Raw genomic sequence first — 20,384 nt, 5'->3', positions numbered from 1 at the left:
CCTTTCTTTATTCTTCTTTTTACAACCTTTCCTGAAGCAGTGCCATCTCACCTGGTATGGTGCATGAAGGCGTGTCTACATTACCACTGAGAAAGCCTCACCCTCCCACATCCAGTATTTAAATTTAGTTATTTATATCCACTTTTTCCCAGGGTAAACACATTACCACAAAGGCCTATTGCATTTCACAGACTTCATGATGGAAACTCTAAGCTTGCAAATAAAGGAAAGGGAATGTTGTCAGGCTGGGAAATGGGTTATGGTGTTTGGGGAACATGAGTCCAGTACCACCTCCTCCTCCGTAAATACATTGTCCTTTCTAACCCCAGTGGTTACTCTGTGATTTTGAGTGCAGAGCTAAAGAATCTGGAATATCCACCCCAAACAATGCCCCTCTTTGTTAACATGTCTTGCTACATTGCAAGAAACTCTTTAACAGGCAATTATGAAAAACACTGGCCACCAAAAGCCTCCTAGGGAGCTTGTACTGCCTAATGCTCTTGAGCAGAGGAATTTTTTAAATTCATTTTTATGCTGTATAAGCAGTCATATAATTTTTAACAAACACCACCAAACCACAGAGTGACTAAACAGGCAGGAGAACTCTCAGCTTTAAAGTACATATTAATAACTAACATAACAGTTGTCAAAGTAAGTAATTGGAGTTTTATAGTACTGTGTACTCTAAAAGTAGTCCAAATAATATTTACATGATAGACTATAATAAAGAAATGGTTCTAAAGGGGACATAATAAGTAATGAAGAAAATAAAATCAAGTTTGTAGCTCTTCTATTGTTATAGAGTACAAGGGGGGTTCAAAATGGATCTTCATGATTCCTCATGTGAACTCTCACTGACTTTGAAACAATGTCCTCATTTTTAGCAGGTAACTGAAAAAAAAGGAATAATTTTCAATGACTTTACCAAACAAGCATTTTAGTTGCTAATGTGAAATATGCTATATTATACCTGAATTTTTAGGAGGTACCACCTAAACATATTATCAAGCAAGCTTAAAAAAGAAGTGTGAAAGGGATAGTACAATGTGCAATGCACTAATGTATTTAAATGCTAAACAAATCAGTGGAATACATTAAAAAAAGCATTTTCCACTCAAATAGTGATCAATTGCCTTGACTCCCAAATCCACTACCCTTGCATTAAATCCTGTAAGTCACAAACACCCCAGCCTTGGATGTGGTCACATACCCAGCAGCTTCTCCTCTCTCTGCTACTGAGCTAAGCCCCAAAGTCAACAACTCAGGTTTATTTGCTCCAGGACCAGATGCCAAGTCTCTGCAGCCACAGCTCCCTGTTATCACTTCACACTGCTTTCAACCACACCTGGATTATTTCCTAAGCCCAGTTTTCAGGGTGCCACCCCCTCACTGGGGTTATTTTCACGTGTTTGTTGAGTTGACTTTGCTTTTTCTCTCTGTTCTGCTAATATCAGTTCTCCTGCCTCAGTTCTCTGCTTATTTTCATGCTTGCAGAGCCTTACCTGTAATACCTTGATGAATTCCATTAAGCTGTTTACCTTTCTGCTGGGCCACTGCTGGGGTTGTTCAACACAGATCCCTGCAAGGTGGCACTGATCAGAGCTGCTGCTCAAGTCACAAAACCTTCTCCCATTTTGGTTTTTTTTTAATCCAATCCTTTTTTGCATATGCACCTAACAAACTGTTTGGCTTCACAGGCAGCTGGGCACACAAATCTCCTTTTCTCTAGTGGCATTAAGGGCTTAATCCAGTTACTTTTGTTACATGACTGTCCCACAGCCACCTCCATGACTGCAATTCCTGACATTTGCCCCCTCAGACTGCTGCCCACTTAAAACTAATGCCACGAGCAATGCTGATGAAAAGACAAAAAATGCACTATCAAAAGCCCCCATCATGTTAAAGTAATTTTAAAAAGCATGGAGGGCTGAAAAGGCTCAGAAAAGCTAAAGTTCCATGTCAGTCCTGCCTGCCCAGCATAATTAATGGACAGCCAAAAGTCAGTCCTGGCTCACATTTCTTAGAGCTCCACCACTAACCCACCAACAGGAAACTCCTGATACAGCCACTGCTTTCCTTTACACACTGGAAATCTACTCCAGAGGATGGAAACAATCTCTGCTAGGTGTTTCAGGATTTTCATGCTCATCAAAACAGGCTTAGCAGTCCAAGAAACATGGCCCTGAATCATAGTTCAACCCCATATAATTAATTTGCTATCCCACATCCCTCCCTCAACTGAGGACAGAATACCAATTAATAAGTGGAAAAGGCATCAGCTGGGGAGGCTGTGGGAGGGAAAAAAACCCCATAACATGAAAATCCTGCCTCTTAAACTAGAAACTGTGTATCTGTGGCTGAAAGTTGAAAGAAAGATTCCAGTATTCCCTTAGGAGAAATGAATAATATATATCTATTTCTTTTCTAAAGGGTACCGTGTTTTCACATTTAGAAACACCTAACACCCACTTCCACACACCAAAGCTGACACTGAGTTCAAAGTTAGCATTCCAAGATGGACAGGGATGCTCTGCAGCAGGGCTCACACCATTCCACGCACTCCACAAGATCAGGACACCTGCAATTCCCACAGTGCCCTGAGATCAGATATTAAAGCCTAATTACTGATTTAGATAAGTACAGGGTTGGTCTCACACTCTTGACTGCAGAGTGCTGCAGAAAGGGGAGAGGAAATGGAGCTGTGGTCCATGGAGTAAAGCTGACAAACACCACCTGCTTCTCCATCCTTGGCACTGACCCATCTGGTCTGAGATGTAAAGAAACTGAGCTTTGAAGCCAAGCTCTTAGAAGGCTCCAAGTTCCTGTATCAGCTTCCTCCTGCTTGGAGTTTTTATCTGCATATCCAAACAGGAGTCATTACAACCTTGAGTGTTTGCTAAGCAGTTCCTTCTCACAAATCCTTGTTTTATCAAGGCATTATTTTCTCCTGATGGATGCTTCCCACACTCTGCATTCCTCACCACTTCCATCAGTGGGGGTTCAGCCAGCTTTGAAGCTGCCCTTTCAGAGATCTGATGGATTCTACTAATCCTGTAGTGATAATCTCAGTATTTAAAATACACAAGATAAACAGCTGGGCTGGGAAGCAAATTTGTGGATGTTTCACCAGGCTCTCTCTGCTGTGCTAAGTTCCACAGCCACAAGGTCCAGAGTGCCTGGTGTTCACCCAGGGGTGGCAAGGATTCACCTGATGTTATTCTCACCAGGACTGCTTTGCTGTATACTCTTTTCTAGAACAAGGCATCCTCCCCTCTCTCCCCTCCAAATCGGAGGGTGTTTGAATACTGATAAATGGCCCTATTTATGTGCAGACTGGGAGTTTTTATCAGGAGTAAACACAAATTTTAACTCACAGCTGATCTCACAGTTACACAATTACTACCAATTCCACATTTAATCCAAAGATGGGCAAACTGTCAACTAGCCACAACTTTTCAATATGGAAAATCACCTGAGGGTTGCAGTCTGTGTCTGGGTGCACTTAGCAGTTAAATATCACTAAAGAGGAGACACAGCTTTCACTTTGGCCAAGGCTCATGTGGACAAACATGTACCTGTTGACAAAACTGCTTTTTTCTTACCCATACTGGTTCTTGTATCAATGCCTGTAAAGGTATGTTCTACTCATACCTCTTTTTTAACAATGTAGGAGTCCCCATTTCACTCAGCAAAGTAAATGAGGATAAAGAAAGAAATATTAAGTAGAGCTTTGAAAATTATTACAGCCTAACATTCTGCACATTAGTATGTATTGATTCACAATCTGTGACATTTTTATTACCACACACAGTGCACAATGGATGTCTTAAGAAATGGTTTTAAATCTGACTGGCATAATTTAGAACTACCACTCTGTTACATTTTCACTCTAAATTACTAAGAACTCTCAATATTAACTCCCTTTTAATACATCTGACTAGGAATAACTACTGAAATCTCTGGGATTACAGCATCAATATCAAGGCTTTTTATGGGCTTCTCCTCCTCTAAAACTGAAAAGTCCCAATACAATCTCTTGCACCTTTGCCATTTTTAGGCTGAGAATTTTCTTTACTGCCTGAACTTTAAAAAAAATGTTATTGTTAAGAGCTTACAGAGTGACTCTGTTTTGAGGCTTGTGCTTTAAATAAACAGATTAGCATTCTTTTTAAAATATGCCAAGTCAGGCCCCACATAATGTAGATTGATTTATCTGTGACACAAAGCCAGTTAAATCCACTAGACTGAACTCACAGGTGAAGCCAGTTCAGCAAGTAAAAGAGCAATCTGCTTTATAAAGTTGTCATATTTCCCATTTTCTTTGCAAACAATAATATTTTGCATTAAATAAAGGAAACTAGAGCTGTAATGACCATGGATGCTGATGGACTGCTCTGAAATCAAAACTATCAGCATTAGCTGCAGGAGTTTCTCCCTGCATAAAGAATTCCTGTTAGAAGCAATCAACTCAGCCTGCTGCTCTGCAACCAGTGGCAGTCAGTGGCTCATCAGGCCTGTGCACATGAAATTATTCATCCAGAAAACACACTTTTCTCCAATAGAAACATGGCCTGCTTTGTGGCACTGTTTGCTGTTCATTCACTGTCACATCCAGAGGCACCAGTGAGCAGCACAACCCATGGCAGGGCCTGTTAAATTCCTGGAGGAACACAGGAAATCTGAACCCACATCAAATCTGTACCAAAACAGCCAGTGGGAGCTGGGTCACATGGACAATACACACCATAGCTCTGTCTTGGGCTGGAAGATGTGCCTGGGGCTGTGTATTCCATCCCCATCTGTCAGAGGTGGGGCAGGTCTCTTCTGTTCATGGGGCAGTTTTCTTTATCCCTTCCACAACCAATCCTCCCTCCAGGAGATCTCTTCTGTTCATGGCCAGTGAGTGTCCCTGCATGGCTGATCAAATTCCATCATCCCACTGGGAGATGCTCCGCCCAGGGGAGGAGCCAAGCATTCCTACCTGGATACAATCTGACCCTGGGAACACCACAGCAGCCTTTGCCCACTGCATTCCCAGAGGAGCAGCTTTCTTCTCCCCTGCATGCCCAGAGGAGCAGCTTTCTTCTCCCCTGCATTCCCAGAGGAGCAGCTTTCTTCTCCCCTGCACTCCCAGAGGAGCAGCTTTCTTCTCCCCTGCACTCCCAGAGGAGCAGCTTTCTTCTCCCCTGCATGCCCAGAGGAGCAGCTTTCTTCTCCCCTGCATTCCCAGAGGAGCAGCTTTCTTCTCCCCTGCATTCCCAGAGGAGCAGCTTTCTTCTCCCCTGCATTCCCAGAGGAGCAGCTTTCTTCTCCCCTGCATTCCCAGAGGAGCAGCTTTCTGCTCCCCTGCATTCCCAGAGGGACACCAGGCCCATCTCCAGCAGCCCTGGAGCTTCAGAGGAAAACTCCCCCCTTGTGCAGGATCCCTGCTCCAGCAGAACCACAGCTGGCACTGCAGGAGGGCTGAGCCACCATGGAATGGGACTGTGCCACCACCCTGACACACAGGGGGTCAGCTCCTGTTCTGACTCTGGCAGTCGTGTTTTGTACTATGGCATTTGTATTTTTAATTGTCCTGTAAAGAACTGTTATTCCTACTCCCATATCTTTGCCTGAGAGCCCCTTTCAAAATTACAATAATTCAGAGGGAAGGGGTTTACATTCTCTATTTCAAGAGAGGCTCCTGCCTTCCTTAGCAGACACCAGGCTCAAAACTGGAACATTCTGCTCTGCAATAGGTTTTTATAAATACAAAGAATAGAGATCATGAAGGAATGTTTAGGAGTATTTTAAATAACTATCAGGAGAAAAATTGTTTGAATATTGTGCTCTTCCTTTTGTTATTTTTTTAAACACTTTTTTAATTCCACTAGTGGAAAGTGCTTGTAATTCACTTAAGTTCAGTTAAGTGTTTGCTGAAATTGAGCTATTCAACAGAAGAAATATCCAAACCCACACGTGACTGTGCCTGTAGACTGCACACGAGGATTGTCTACCTCTAAGGAGCTGCAAGAAGGTTTCTCTACCTCATGTCCTTCAGTTTTACTTTATTTTCCAAATCAACTTCTTTCTTCAGAAAATGCATTTATCTCTGTTTTTATATGTGCCTGATTTTTGGAATGCCAGTCTTTCCTGGAAGTACTCATTCAGAAGACTAAAGGAGCACAGAGCAGATATTTTGTTTAAGTGGTTGAGAAGACTGGACTGCTTCCTGTTCCAGCTTTGAGTATTTGGGACAGCAAGCATTTGCTTTCTCAAGCTCCAGGAGTATGTCACAGTAGAGAGCCTCCAAAGACTGTACTTGTGGACCAAGTCTGACATTCTGAACCAGATTCCTTTCTCTGAATTCTTTATGACTTATGTTTCTCCTTTATGAAAAAAAAAAATCTGTACATTGAACAGAGCCCCAACCTCTGCCCAAGCACCCCTCCAAGGGGAACAAGCCCCTGCACAGAAGGGAACAGACTAAGGTTCAGCACTGGACACTGGCAGAAGAAAAAAACCAAAACATCAAAACTAAAAGCGGGGAAATTTAGATCATATATATGGAAGGAATTTTTCCCTGTGAATGTGCTGAGACACAGGTTGCCCAGAGAAGTTATGGCTGCGCCATCCCTGAAGTGCTCGAGGCCAGGTTGGATGAGGCTTGGAGCAACCTGGGACAGTGGAAGGTGTCCCTGCCCATGGCAGGGGTGGAACAAGGTCATCTTTCAGGTCCCTTCCAACCCAAACCATTCTCTGATTCTATGATAACAAAATGGGACATGACAAACAGATGAGAACAGAACTATCACACTGTGTTCCCATCTTCAAGTTTCTTGTCATATTCAATAATTTGTTCTGTAATAAGAGCTTATGAGGGTTTCAGCAGAGGTTTTTTAACCAGTGGTGGCTTTGAAGCATCTTTTGGACCTATGCTTGAGATGAGAGTGCATGGAGGATTTGTAGCAGGATGTGTTTGGAAATATGCATCCATATCTTTCATGTATTATGTACATTCATGCACACCCACAGATAAAAATCTTTCCTTCAAAGCCTAAATCAAAACAGTCACACTTCACACTGCACTGGCATGTTTATATAAATAGAGTATTTGAGGCATTTATTAGAACACTAGCAATGGCCTTGATGCTGTTAGCTTCAACACAGATTTTAGCTACTCATCACTTGAGTTCTAAATATGCAGAATTTATCTTTGTGGAGCATAGCAGGGAAGAAATGCAGCCAACGCTCATAAATATGGAGGAAAATTGAAGGCAGATAAAGAGCAGAGTATAAGGAATTTCTTTGAGTATGCCTGATGCTGCTTTTGGATTTATCACTATTATTTTACTGGAATACCATACTGTCTAAACATCCTACACAAATTACATCAATCATTAGAAAACCCCATTTGCTTACTGGGGAAAAAGCTCATATAGAACTGATATCCTGTTCCTGACATAGGTTTATACAGGATCACCTCCTATATGATACTATGCCCAAAAAGATTTCTCTATGTTAACAGAGAAACCAAAAAGTTCTTCTATGTTAATAACTTATCAGTCATTCTTATATTACCAAACGAAGCAGAGAGAAACTCTGGAGTATTTTGCAACTCCTCTTAATTCTAGAGCCAGCATTTCCCCAAAGGCCATTCTAAGAAGAAAAGTTGAGCACAGAAGCTCCAAACTCACCCACTGTCACTGTTCTCCTCCATATCCACAGCGTGCCAAAGGAATCCCATCCTCTCCAGGGGCTGTAAAGGAGCCAGGGGAAACCTTGGCCCCTTTGTGAGTATCATCTCAGCTCTGCTGAGCATGGGGATGGGTGTGGTTGTGCACACAGCAGCCTCCCACCACCTCCACAGTGACAGAGAGAACTGAGTTAGGAAAGCAGCTCATGGTGAGGGTCATGCTAAGAGCAACCCCGACTCTCCAACTGCTCTTCTATTAGGATTGTTTTGCAGTAAAGTACAGCCCACATTGAGATAAATAAGAATTTAGTAAAATAGCTCATCCTTCCCCCAAATTTCTGTATAATAGAACATTCCAGAACTTACTGCTTTATCTGTGAAGCTTTTAAATGTTAAATAAACTCATCTTCTGACAGCTGCTAAAATTCCAGAACAGAACAGGCCAAGCATCTGGGGAAATGGTGATCCAGCTTAAAAATCTCTTTTTCCTCTTCCAGTCACAACCCCCTTCCTTTCCCCATTCCACCAAATCCCCCAACCTAAGTACCAGTACTCTGGCAGGTAGTGGATCCTGGTGAGTTTTTGTGCCTTTTAGATCTCACAGAATCTGAAGCTCATTAGAGGTCACTAAAATAAAATAAAATAAAACAAAACAAGGAGAGAGAAGGCTTCAATACCTTTTTTTTGCCCCTGCCTGTGTCATGAGGGAGAGAGGGATTGCTTCTCATTCCACTTCAAAAATTTATGTATTTGAAGTATTTAAGTACTTTGCAGCACAACAAGGCTGATAAAAGCTTGGGAGAATATATCCAACCATATTGATACAGCTGTAGGTTTTGGCTTGCTTTCTTAGTGATACCCTTCTTCTCACTGGAAGTTTCCTAGAAACTGCTCCCCTATTTTAAAAATCCATTGATTAATAGTTGACTCAAACACCCCCAAGTTCAGAATATGCAGCCCTGATCCACTGGTTGATCCAGGAACTGGAAGCAGAAAGAATTCACCCAGAGCTGAAGTGAGACAGCACTGAACTTCACCAAGTTATTCACATGCAGAGGACATCCCTGCCACGAAGGAGGGAAAAGCACATCCATGAGAGATGGGACACTTTTAAAGCAAGGATATTATCTCCTCAATCTGTTCTTTGCCTATTATCCCTGCTGTGATTGAGACTATGCATATTAACAACTAGTGGTCCATTTTAATGCAGGAATACTTTTTACCTTTTCATTTTTTCCCTTCATCAGTCCATTAGGGGCAGGGAAAGATGTGATTTACTTCTCAAATTTGCACATATTTTTTAAGGAAGGCTATTCACTCAAGCAGAGCAATGTCTCTGTTCATGGATACAGACACCACTGGCATGAACTGAAAACATCCCCATGGCTGATTCCAGCCTGCTGTGAACTTGGAGGAAATGGGTTTAGCCACTGACATGCTGCAGCATTACATGTGTAATTCTGGAATTACACATCTTCCCTCTCCAGTCTACCACATCATTGCAGTTTCTTTGCTTCTGACCAACCAGCCTACAGGATCTGCATACCCTGGTCTGTGTTCCCAGCATCATTTTCTGACCAATTTATTACCAAAAGCAGGGATTGCAGTGTCTTGCCTCCTCTTCAGCTGACCTACACTGACATTAGGCCTACAGACTCTAACCTTGCAGGATTAACTTGAGCAAAAGAAATGGGAACTAATAAATCTACATCTTCCATACTTTTGCTTCCTTCTACTTTCTGCTATCACCACTTCTTTTCACCCATGTTATGGTCATTTACAGCTTCTGTGCCTTCTAAGACATATCTGTACTACCTAATTTCAGTGACACATCTAAACATAATTTGATTTACAAGTAGAGAACTCTGAGTTAAAGTGGAACAGTGAACACAGTAAGAACATGTCATAAAAATCCAGGTGAGCATTTTAAGAGGTGCCCAACAGTGGTGTATTGCTTTGAAATCCTGTGTTTCCAAAGGACATGCTATGTCACAGGCAGAGTAATGGGAGTTCAAGACAAATTGTATGAGGAAAAAGTTCACACTTTTCATTAAAAAGCTTGATTGCATTTCAGAGAGTTTTCCTTTAGGTATTACTAGAAAAACTTCATATCATTGACAAATCAGGGATTATGTCATGACTGGACCATGTTTAACCAAAGCTTGGCCTTTGTCCTGAGGATGAGGTTGTATTTGTTCTCAGATTTCTTCATAAATGCCACAACTCTCTAGAATGAGAAACTACCAGCTCTGCTGAGAAATGTACACAACAGGCAAATACAGAGCCACCTCCTCACAACCCTCTGCCAAAGAAAAGCTCAATCAGAACTAGCCAGCACCTGCTCTTCACATTATCCCATAATCTTTCCTTGCCTGTTTTATCATTTGTTCAATCTCAGATAACCACAGAAATGATTTTCAACATTATCTTCTATTGATGAAACAGCCAATATGTCTGCAAAAGATCTTGTTCACCAGCAAGTGAAAATGGTGTCATTAAAAATTTACATCAGATTGGAAAAAAAAAGCATGAAGCTTTTTGACAAAAGTACAGATAAGATCTGAATGAGTTTCTCATCTCTCCTAGAAAAGGACAGTCTGAAAACTGAGAATTTTACCTGACCTAACTGGTAATGAGCAAGCATGTGTGAACAGAACAGAAATCTTGTGTAAAGTCATGTGGAACTCTGTGCCTCACCCACAGCTGTCAGGAGCCAAAGCTCAGGATTCAGCAGCTGGATTTGCTTGTCTCTGTCCAACTCAGTACTCAGAGTCAAAATTTAAAGGACTTTGTAGCTTAGATCATGAGCTGATCACAGCTGGAAATTATTGTCACAGACATTGGAGTGTCCTGTCCCATGGCAGGAGGAGCCACACCACCCTCTGCCCCCAAGCTCAGCACAAACTCATCTTGCTAGCAGGGAAAAATTCCCAGTCTTGATTTCACAAGTCTAGTGCTGGAGAAGAAAACATTACCACAGAAAAGCATTCCAGGGATTAATAACCTTCATTAGAAATGCACCGGCATTTTGCTGCTCTGAATGTCTCTCAAATTTCACCCATCTTATATCTGACAGACACCCAACTCTCCTTTTCCATCTGCTAGACTTAGTGCCATCCTCAACAAATCTTGGTCTTCTTACCTGGGTACTTCTAGAGGAGAATCTCCCTTCACTTTCAGCCAAAATAACCTTTAGCTGTTTGAGCTCCTAAACTTCATTCCAAGACACAAAGTACTATTTCCAATGGCTCCTCTCTAAAGCCTCTCCAACACACATTCCTGGGAAAACAGTTTTTTGAAGGTACAGGGTCTACATTCTTGTTCAACTCTCTCCACTACCCCTGTAACCAGGGAGAAAAGAGGCAAAATACCTCTACTTTACAGACAGGAGATGCAAAGGAAGCTGAACTAACAAAGAGAGGGCAGGCATAGGGAATGAGTTTAGTATTAGCTCACATTTCCCATTAGAAATTGAATTTAGTTTTTTGAAACTACTACCCAAAGGTACAGATAATTTACATGACATTTTCCCAGTCTTTTACTTTACTTTACAGCATGGAAAAAATTATAGTAAGACTAAGTAATTTTGTCTGATGGCTTGATTTCCTAATGCTCTCTTCTTCCTGAATGCTTGCTGGTATTTGTGGTGATGCTTCCACCTTTGGTAAATGTTGAGGTACAACTTCCTATACACAGCACCAAAGTCAGGACTTTGTTAATTCCTTGAAACCTACAGCTTGTTTAATTACTTTAACTCATGTACTGTTTGCTACACACTAGTAAAGTATCAAATTCAACACTGGTATTTCCATTCCTGGAAAAGGACTGACAGACAACTATACTATCATCATTAAAAAGTTATCTGCTAGTTTTAATCCAATGCCGGGAAAACCGTTGCAATTTAACTGAGAAGTAAACATATATTTTAGTGTGTAAAACAAACAAAAAAAGGTAATGTTAATGTGCAAATTTTCATCTGCATTACATGTTCTATGCTCCATCATTCCAGAAAACTGATGCTAAACAGGCAATGAAAAGCAAAATGTTCCAAAGAACCCCAGCCAAGAGCTTGCTGCTTCATGCAGGAATTGCAGCTCCTTCACACCTGAGTAAAGCCACAAGGAGTAAGCCAAACTGCAGAGAATTAAGTCTGGGCTGGGCTCTCAACTCTAATACATTTGTCATGTTAATTCTTCTAAGAGTAACCAATCCTACATTGCACAGGTAGATTGGAAGTAAGACCACAAGATTTAGTTCTGATTTATTATGTATTAAATATTAATGAATTATTAAGGAACCATTCACTGAGGTTTAAACAACCCTACATCTTCCATATTTCTAAAGCTCTACAAATGTATATTTAATAATGGATAATTAATTTATAACAACATTAAATCTAAATTAAATCCTTATTTCCAGCCATGAGAGAAACCCATTGGTGGGCGGTGAGATATATACTGTTGCTTTATAATAAGGTCACTTCTCCATGGCACAATTTTATTTCTGCATTGTGTATTATTTGTGTAGCCAAATCAATACAGACCCACAACATAAGGATGATAAGAAACCAAAGCAATCACCTCTGCAATGGCACTGTGTGTTTTCCATTCTAACAAACCATTTATTAATTTGCACTTCCTATTGCTTCCCTTTTTCCAGCAGTGACCTATCACATTTGGCCTTCATCACTCATCATTTTTTCTGCTCATAGTTTCAGTAAAGACCACTTAGTCAATTTTCCAAACAAATAATTTTCTTATCAAAAATGAGCACAGCTGCTGGGAAACTTGGTCAATGAGTATCAACAGTACCAAGATCCTGCAGGAGTTTATTGTCCACCTTCTATTCCTTGTACAACAAACTTCTATGAACATCAGATTTCTGACCTTACTCTACCCTACGCTCTCTCAACAGGATCCTCAAACCACTAGAGCCACAGAAGAGATTTTAAACAGCATTGTGTGAGAATTGCTTCCAGTTCTTTCACTCTCCCAACCTTACCAGTTTCACTTCTCTCTACAGCAGCATACCCTACTAAGTCCTTCCATACCATGAGTCCATGCCAGCCAACCCTGCTGAGTAAAGAAGATGAAGCACAAACCCTCACTGATCACAGACAAATCTTTCTGATCTGTGGTCAAACCTCAAATTGAAAGAGGGGAAATTTAGGTCAGAAATGAGGAAGAAATTCTTCCCTGTGAGGGTGGGGAGGCCCTGTCACAGGCTGCCCAGAGAAGCTGTGGCTGCCCCATCCCTGGAAGAGTTCAAGGCCAGGTTGGATGGGGCCTGGAGGCTCAGGTTGTGGAAGGTGTCCTGCCCATGGCAGGGAGAGCTGGAACTGGATGAGCTTCAAGGTCCTTTCCAGCCCAAACCGTTCTAGGATTCTGTCTGTACGACAGGAAAGAAGGAATACCCACCTACACCCTTTGACAAGAAGGCCATTCTCAAAATGTGGAAGTGGTAATAAACGGGAGGAACTCACAAGATCACTGACCACAGTGACTTTCATTCATGTCCCAGGGGTACTCCAAAGGTACTCCTCCTAAAGCTCCAGGCAGGGAAAATGCCATGGCAAGAATTAAAGTACCCTCAGCAAAGGTCTGGCTTCAGAACCAGCTCAGAAGAGGCAAGGTCACCCACAGAACTGGGATTTCTCTATTAATCTCTTTCATGAACCTCAAAGGAGGTTGTGGCCAGGTGGGGGTTGGTCTCTTCTCCCAGGCAATGGGACAGGAGGACCCAGGGGAGGTTTATGTTGGGCATTGGAAGTTCTTCACAGAAAGGATGATTGGGTTGCCCAGGGAGGTGGTGGAGTCACTGTCCCCGGAGGTGTTTAAAATCAGACTGGGCATGGCACTCAGTGCCATGGTTTAGTTGATAAGGTGGTGTTAGGTCATAGGTTGGACTTGATAATCTCAGAGGTCTTTTCCAGCCTAGCTCATTCTGTGGCTCTGTGAATTTGGCCTGTTTGATGACATGTAAGATACATACAACCCACAGAGGAAGTATCTGAAACTGTTTTTTCTAGTCTGGATTTTTAAAAAATAAACCTGTTTCTTCAACTGCTCTGCTCTGATATAGCTTCAGAAAGCTCCATATTAAGAGTCTTTTGAGAGCAGCATCTTTTACCAACCAAGTAATGTAGCTTAACTGGTACTCACAGATCTTATTTTCCCTCTTATTTATACAGAGATCCTCTGCTCCTCCAGAATAATATAATTATTCTATAAAAGCAGAGAGCATATGGAGTGCTTTCCTCCAAGCAATGGAGCTGAGCACTGTGAAAACCATGAACATAAGCATTTTATTAGAGGTGGTTTCCCTTCCCCACCAACTACTGAGAGCTGCTGTGAAATTCTGTTGAAGTCATACTGTGACAGGGTACAAAACAGCTATGAAAGGATTTGCCTGCATTACACAGGGTTTACTGTTAATTAGCTCTTGTACACATAAGCAGTAGATAAAAACCAGCTTTTTTGTTGTTGTTGTTGTTGAGGAAGTGATGATTTGTTGAGAGGACATCCTTTTTGGATACAAAACTAGCAACAGCATTGTAATTAGAGTTAACATCTACACAACATTCTATTGAAGCACTTGACAATACTGGGCCTGGCTAATTAGTTTCTGTTAGTTAAAAGGGAAATGTAAATGAAATTTTCTCGGGGCGTAAACAGAGACATCAGCTTACTCAGACCAGGAACATGAGTGCTGCTGCTGGTTCTTTCCTATCACATTTCTAGATGTACAATCTCACATGCTCCAGAAAACAGAAACCTCACTCCTCCTTTGATGATCTATTCTCTCCTAGTATTAAGGTGAATGAAGCCTAGCAAGGATAAACCAATTAAAATTCATACTTTAGGTAAAAGCTTTGTCCACAGTCTCACTGAAATCACTGCACTTAGCCAAATTTTTCTGGTGAACCTGAAAGGAACCAGCCTTTCCTGACTTCCAGAGTCTTTTCTTAATTAACAACAGAGCATTATTTTTATAGTTTTAGAATCATCCTTTTAGACAACAGTTATGCCAATCTAGGGAGCAGACATACTCATCTTTTTGCTGATTGTTCCAGAATATGCCGGAATGTTCTATTGTGTGCTATTCCAACCACAAAAAACACTGAATGTAACTGCCAGAAGGTAGCAAAAGGAGGAGTGGCATTGTAATAAGAGCCAGGAAAGGAGGATGGGTAACTCCTTTGGGCATCCTGGCAAAGTCCAGCCTTCTTCTGCTTTCCATCTTTGGTTTGACAATTTCTAGGAAAGTCTGGTACAGAAGATGGAACCAAAACCAAAGCCCTACAGAAATAATCCCTACAGGAAGCTGCATGACAAGCTGTTCTTTTGGACAGAACTCCATTGAACCTAAAGGTTAAAAAAACCCCAAAACCAAACCATGCAGAAAGAAATGCATTGCCAAAATGTTTTCCCACAAACTTGAAGGGACTAAAGAAAAGCAGAAAAACTGAAGTTTCACCAGCCATTTGGAAAACAAGCCATGTAATGCACATCTGATTCATCTTGATTAAACATGACAGAAAGAATTCTTTGCTATTCTACCAGACTCTTACAAAAGCCTTCAAGTCAATGAATCATGGCATAAACAATTTGCAAACTAAAAAACTGGAAAGGAAAGCAACACTGCTATGAAAATGGAAATAGGAGAAGATGAGGAATTTCTTGTTTGGGTTAAAGCCCTGCTCTCACTTTTAGCAGAAAGATCTGTCCCCTTCTACTCACTGATAATTCACATCAATGGACAAAACTCAATTGTCAGGGTCAGACTGATTATTAATTAATTTAAGATTTATAAGTCTCAGGTGGGTGCACAGCTGTTAAAGAGACATGAAGAAGGTTCTATCTGAAGTTAAACACATCCATTTTGGATTTACAGCCCTACTGTAAAAAAAAGTGTCACTTTGCCAGTGCAGTTTTGCCCATTTTTAGACCAAATAGAATGAACCATTTTCACAACCAAAAAAAAAAAAAAAGCACAATTTCACAAATCTATTATAGAGGTATGAAGTTTCCTTCTTTGCCTTGAAAGTGAAAGAATACATACTGACATTTAAACACAGTGCAGTAGTTTTCCTAGAATAAATTCAGCAAGGCTGAAACAAACAAAAAAATATCCATCAGATCCAAAGGAAACAGGAAACATTTGAAACTGAATGGAGCAGGAGTAAAACCACTGAACAGAGTAAAACAATTCCTCTCATTTCTGTAGTTTGATAAGGCTAATAATAATAATAATAATAATAATAATAATAATAAACATTGTTATTGTTTTTATTATTTCTTTAAGTTTATTATTATTATTATTATTACTATTATTTCTGTAAATGTGCTTTAAGCAAAGATGATGAAATTGGGGCCTTTAAAACTGGGGCAGGTCTCTTTGGACGAGTCCATCTGAAAATAAGGCCCCACAGAAGTATCTCAAAGTGGATATCCCAAATCAGAAAGATTAAAACAAAACATTAAAATATTGAAAAATTCATCTTCTGCTGCTTATTCATTGGTTAATGAATTAAGTCAGAACTGATACTGATTTAATAAACAAGTGTACCATCTGATAGCATTTAGAGTGCACTGTTTTTCAAGTCCAAATATGTTCTCCCTCATAAGCTAGAAATAGGTATATTCACATTATGTACACAATTAGGAAGGAAAGGCAACCTTAAAACCTTTTGAAAAAGACAAGAAAAAAACTCAGATTGAAAATCTTAATGAGGTGGGTTTGATTGAATTTATGCATTTTTCATCTAATCTTAGCTCAGGAGAGTAATCCCAAAGCCTAGAAGTCATATTAACCAGTTTGAATTTAAGAATGAACAAACTCAATAGCAATGTAGGGCTTTCATGAAAAAAGATTGCAGAATAAAGCCTACATTAATTTGTTTCAATTGTCATTATTGAAAAATAAAATTGCTGCAAGGTTACAATTTTTCTTTTAAACGGAAAATGAAAAAAACCATCAAATAACAGTTTCATGTGAAGTAAGAAATAAATTTTGTTTTGCTATAACATTTACATTTTCAAGGGAAGGCATATGGAAAGAAAGAGGCTCTTTTGCTTTTTAATTTTGTCTTAAGCAAAAAACAACACCAAAAAAACCTCAATAAAGAGAAAACATGTGCATTCCAATTTTACCAGAATTTTTGCCATCTAATAAAATTTAATTTGGAAATTCAATCTGTAAAATGAATACCAACAGGAAATTTCAGAATTTAATCCTTATTGATTTAAGCTAAAAATAAAAACACTTTTAAAAATCAGCTTAAATGAGCAGAATGCCTAATTTGCTTCCAAACAGAAAGCAAATTTGGATGCAGGGAGGCAGATCTCCCAGCATACAAGGTGTGTGTGTGTGTGTTCAAACTGGCTGCTATGACATGGCAGGTGTGAAGGATGGGGTGGGGATGTTACCTAGCGTGCTGGGGCAGAGTGGACTGCCGTGTCCATGGATAGAAAATGCAGTCATGACTAGCTGGGCCTCTACACCTGCAGGCAATTACAGAACAAACCACGTCATTGCCACGCCCCAGGACATGCACACGCATGCGCCCTTGTCCACACGTGCAGGATGGAGACACACAGGCAGCCAGCAGCCAGCCAGTACCTATCCATCAGCCCAATGCAGTCCTCCAGGTGTGGCCCTATGCACCTGCAGCAAATCCAAAGTGGAAACAGGGAGAGAAAGAGAGACAGCTGTTATTTACACACCCAACGAGCAGGAATCCCCTCTGCGTTCTTAATTCTAGCTCTTCTCTCACTAAGAGAGACCTATGTCACCAAAAAATTATAGCTTGTGACAAGAAGAACAATAATAGAAACAGCATTCCAAGGCAGGCCACATCTTGGCTCAAACAACACTTTCACCTGTGTAAGTGGGAGTCCTGACAACAGGGCTGCTTTTCCCGTGTGTTTTTATGAGTCATCAAACCAGTGATTACTGCACAAAAGCTGTTAATTTACAAGTCGAGATTTCCAGGAGCACAATCCAAAACTTGCTTTTCTTTCTGTAATTGATGCAATTGTTCCTTTTGTTCTAAGCTCCCAGCCAGGGTAACTGAAGAAATCCTTTTTTAACAGGGAAACTCAAGGATCAACTTCCAACAAAAGCAACAAAAACCACAGCAAAATGGTGTCTGCTGATTCAGACATTTTATTCTGCTTTCCTTAGATGCTGCCAAGAGTTCTCCACCTGCACAATCAGCAGGTGCTCACCAAAGGCACTGGAAATGCAAAGAATCCAGCACCACTAAAACACTGCCATGGAAAAGAGTTTGCAGAACACGTGTGGCAAGTGTGGATGTCCCTTGCCCCCATGAAGAGCAGGACTGGTTTCCTGGTCCCCTGCATTCAAACAGCAAGTCAAATATACATCTACACAGCAGTCAGGATTCTCAGAGACTAAAGTTGAGCTCTTTGGGTTAAAACCACCTGAGATCCCCTTCAGTGCTGCATGCCCAGCTAGGCATTCTAGCCATGGGGAGTATCTGGCCCTTGGCATTTAAGGAAACCAAACCATTTATTTCCACTCTTTAACAAGATCTCAGAGCCATTTTATTAACAGGCCCTTTGGCTGTACATCTGCTACAGGCAGCAGAGGTGATCTGACACATCACTAGACTGCAACTTACTTCTGCTGAGGCATTTTAAATTTAAGGTGCGTTCCCCAACTCTTTTAAAGTTTGCTTTTTTTTCAGGTTGGCTTTGACGGAAGGATATGCATGTCAAAAAACCTGAGTTGAAATAAGCTCCCACGACATCTTCTTTCTGCTTCACCATCACTTGCCACTCCTCAGCTTTTGCTGCATTTAAATTGGGATCACTCTGCCATTAGAAAATGAATTCAATTTCCCTGTACCTGCTCATCAGGGAGAACAGACCAAGCACACCTTACCCTGTGTTTGTTAACTTGAATTTTTCTTTTTACATAAGACATTTACTCTGACATGCAAACACAAACTGGAAGGATTTCCTCAATGACTGCTTCCTCCAGCATATGTGCAGACATCAAAAAGATGTATTAAAAATCCAGATAATGCATAAACTTAAGGGTTGATTTAAACACAGTTCAAAAACTTAACAGAGAGAACTCTTGGAATTTCAGCTGTCCTGGGCATCAGCACTTCAGAATTCAGGACTGTCTGAATTGTAACTCATCTCAAACACATCCAATGATTCTTCCTTTCATGGCATTCTCAGCAATTTGGAAAAAACAAGCTCAGCAATGAAGGAGGCTGAAGAATTGCTCAGATTGTCCATTTCCTACCATGCTAAAAAAAGCTGAGCTCAGACTCTTGCTGTAAATAAAAAGAAGAACATCTTCAAATTAGAGGTCTAAGAGCCTGCTACTGGTTTAGAGAACTGGCAGACTGACGTCAAGAGCTTGTAGTCTTGGAGTCACTTCACATGTTCATTTGGAGAACAGGATTGAATCCAAACTGTACTGCTGGACCTCACCCAGTGCAAGTTGAAGTGTCATTGATTTCTATTTCAAATTGTAATCTTCTTCAGTGGGCTTTGGCTTCCCCAAAGAGAGCACTCTGTCCAGGTGCAATTCCATTACTCCTAGTGAGGCAGTTCCCAGGTTCCTCCTGAGTGGCTGTCCTCATTTCATTCAGGGAAGTACAACACTGTGTGAGTCATGGCAGTATTTATTCACAGGGTATTGTGTACCACCAAAAAAGCACCATCAGGTATTTTTCCCCAGGAGGGAACTCCCTTCATTCCAGGCTTTTTGACCCATATAAGCCTGACACAATCATACATGCTGTTCACACCCAGTGTTCCTTCTGCTTGGAGTCTGGATGATATTTTCTTTTCCAAGTTGGCTCTGTAAAATGAACTGGTTAATTGAGACATGCCAATTCATTAATGATATATTCAGTACCTTACAAAAGTTCAATATAGCTTATCCAGAAAATTACACTTGGAACTCATCCTAGCTTAATAGATAATAATCCTCTGAAAGGAAATTTGGGGTTTTGAAAATTGCAGTAACAACTATTTTCTCCAGGAACAAGCCAGAAATATTGTCATTTATCAACCTTCTTTAAGATTGAAAGGTGGGGTTTTAACTTCACAGATATGGCGTGACAAAGCCATTCCACACCAGATGAATTCTAAAAAATCTTGGTCACTGCAAACAAACAGAACTGATTTTACAATGGTGTAAGTGGATTATCTCTGGGCAGGAGAAAACCTTTTTTTGATGGTCACACAATTATTGTTATGGATAAAATCAGACAGCTCTACCCAAGGGCTACTGAGGTAACAGGTGAGAGGAACAAAGCTGAACTGGAGCAGGGGCTGGGAGGAAACTTTGCAATACAAAAGAGAGACAGTTTTTCTTATCCAGAGTGTGTTTTTCAGTATCCAGACTGAATTCCAGTCCATCTGGAATTAAAACCTCCTTCCTAAAAATACATCAAAGCTTTAGAGACAACATGGTGCTTCTGCCCTCCAATCCTTTCAGGGCCACACACTGTTGCTGGAGCTCCCCTGACTTCTCTGGTCATAGCTTAGAAGGAAAAGAGCATTTTGGTGAGGAGTAATGCCCTCCCTTCAAAAAGCTGTGTGACAAAACACATTTGTATGACAAGGGGAGGTGTCCAGTGAGCTCTCCCATTTGTGTCCTGCCCAGCAAGGAAGCAGGCTGTCACTTGCTGTTGTGTAATTAGTGTTTTATTCCTGTGCAA

At 40.9% G+C, this 20,384-nt stretch overlaps 1 protein-coding gene across 2 annotated transcripts in view; it reads right to left on the bottom strand.

The window, feature by feature from the left end:
- ERBB4 (erb-b2 receptor tyrosine kinase 4) overlaps nucleotides 1-20,384 on the bottom strand; it is a 590,650-nt gene that overhangs the window by 119,235 nt on the left and 451,031 nt on the right. Inside the window, exon 16 of one of the 2 annotated variants that reach the window (XM_054515325.1) lies at nucleotides 17,297-17,341. In XM_054515325.1, coding sequence (XP_054371300.1) covers nucleotides 17,297-17,341 — 45 coding nt within the window. Of the gene's footprint in view, nucleotides 1-17,103; nucleotides 17,179-17,296; nucleotides 17,342-20,384 lie in introns of both variants that reach the window. The other variant, XM_036387293.2, reaches the window with a different exon arrangement.

The sequence above is a fragment of the Molothrus ater genome, chromosome 7 (genome assembly GCF_012460135.2).
Source record: "Molothrus ater isolate BHLD 08-10-18 breed brown headed cowbird chromosome 7, BPBGC_Mater_1.1, whole genome shotgun sequence".
Classification (NCBI taxonomy): Eukaryota; Metazoa; Chordata; class Aves; order Passeriformes; family Icteridae; genus Molothrus; species Molothrus ater.
This window is presented reverse-complemented; position numbering and strand designations above follow the sequence as displayed.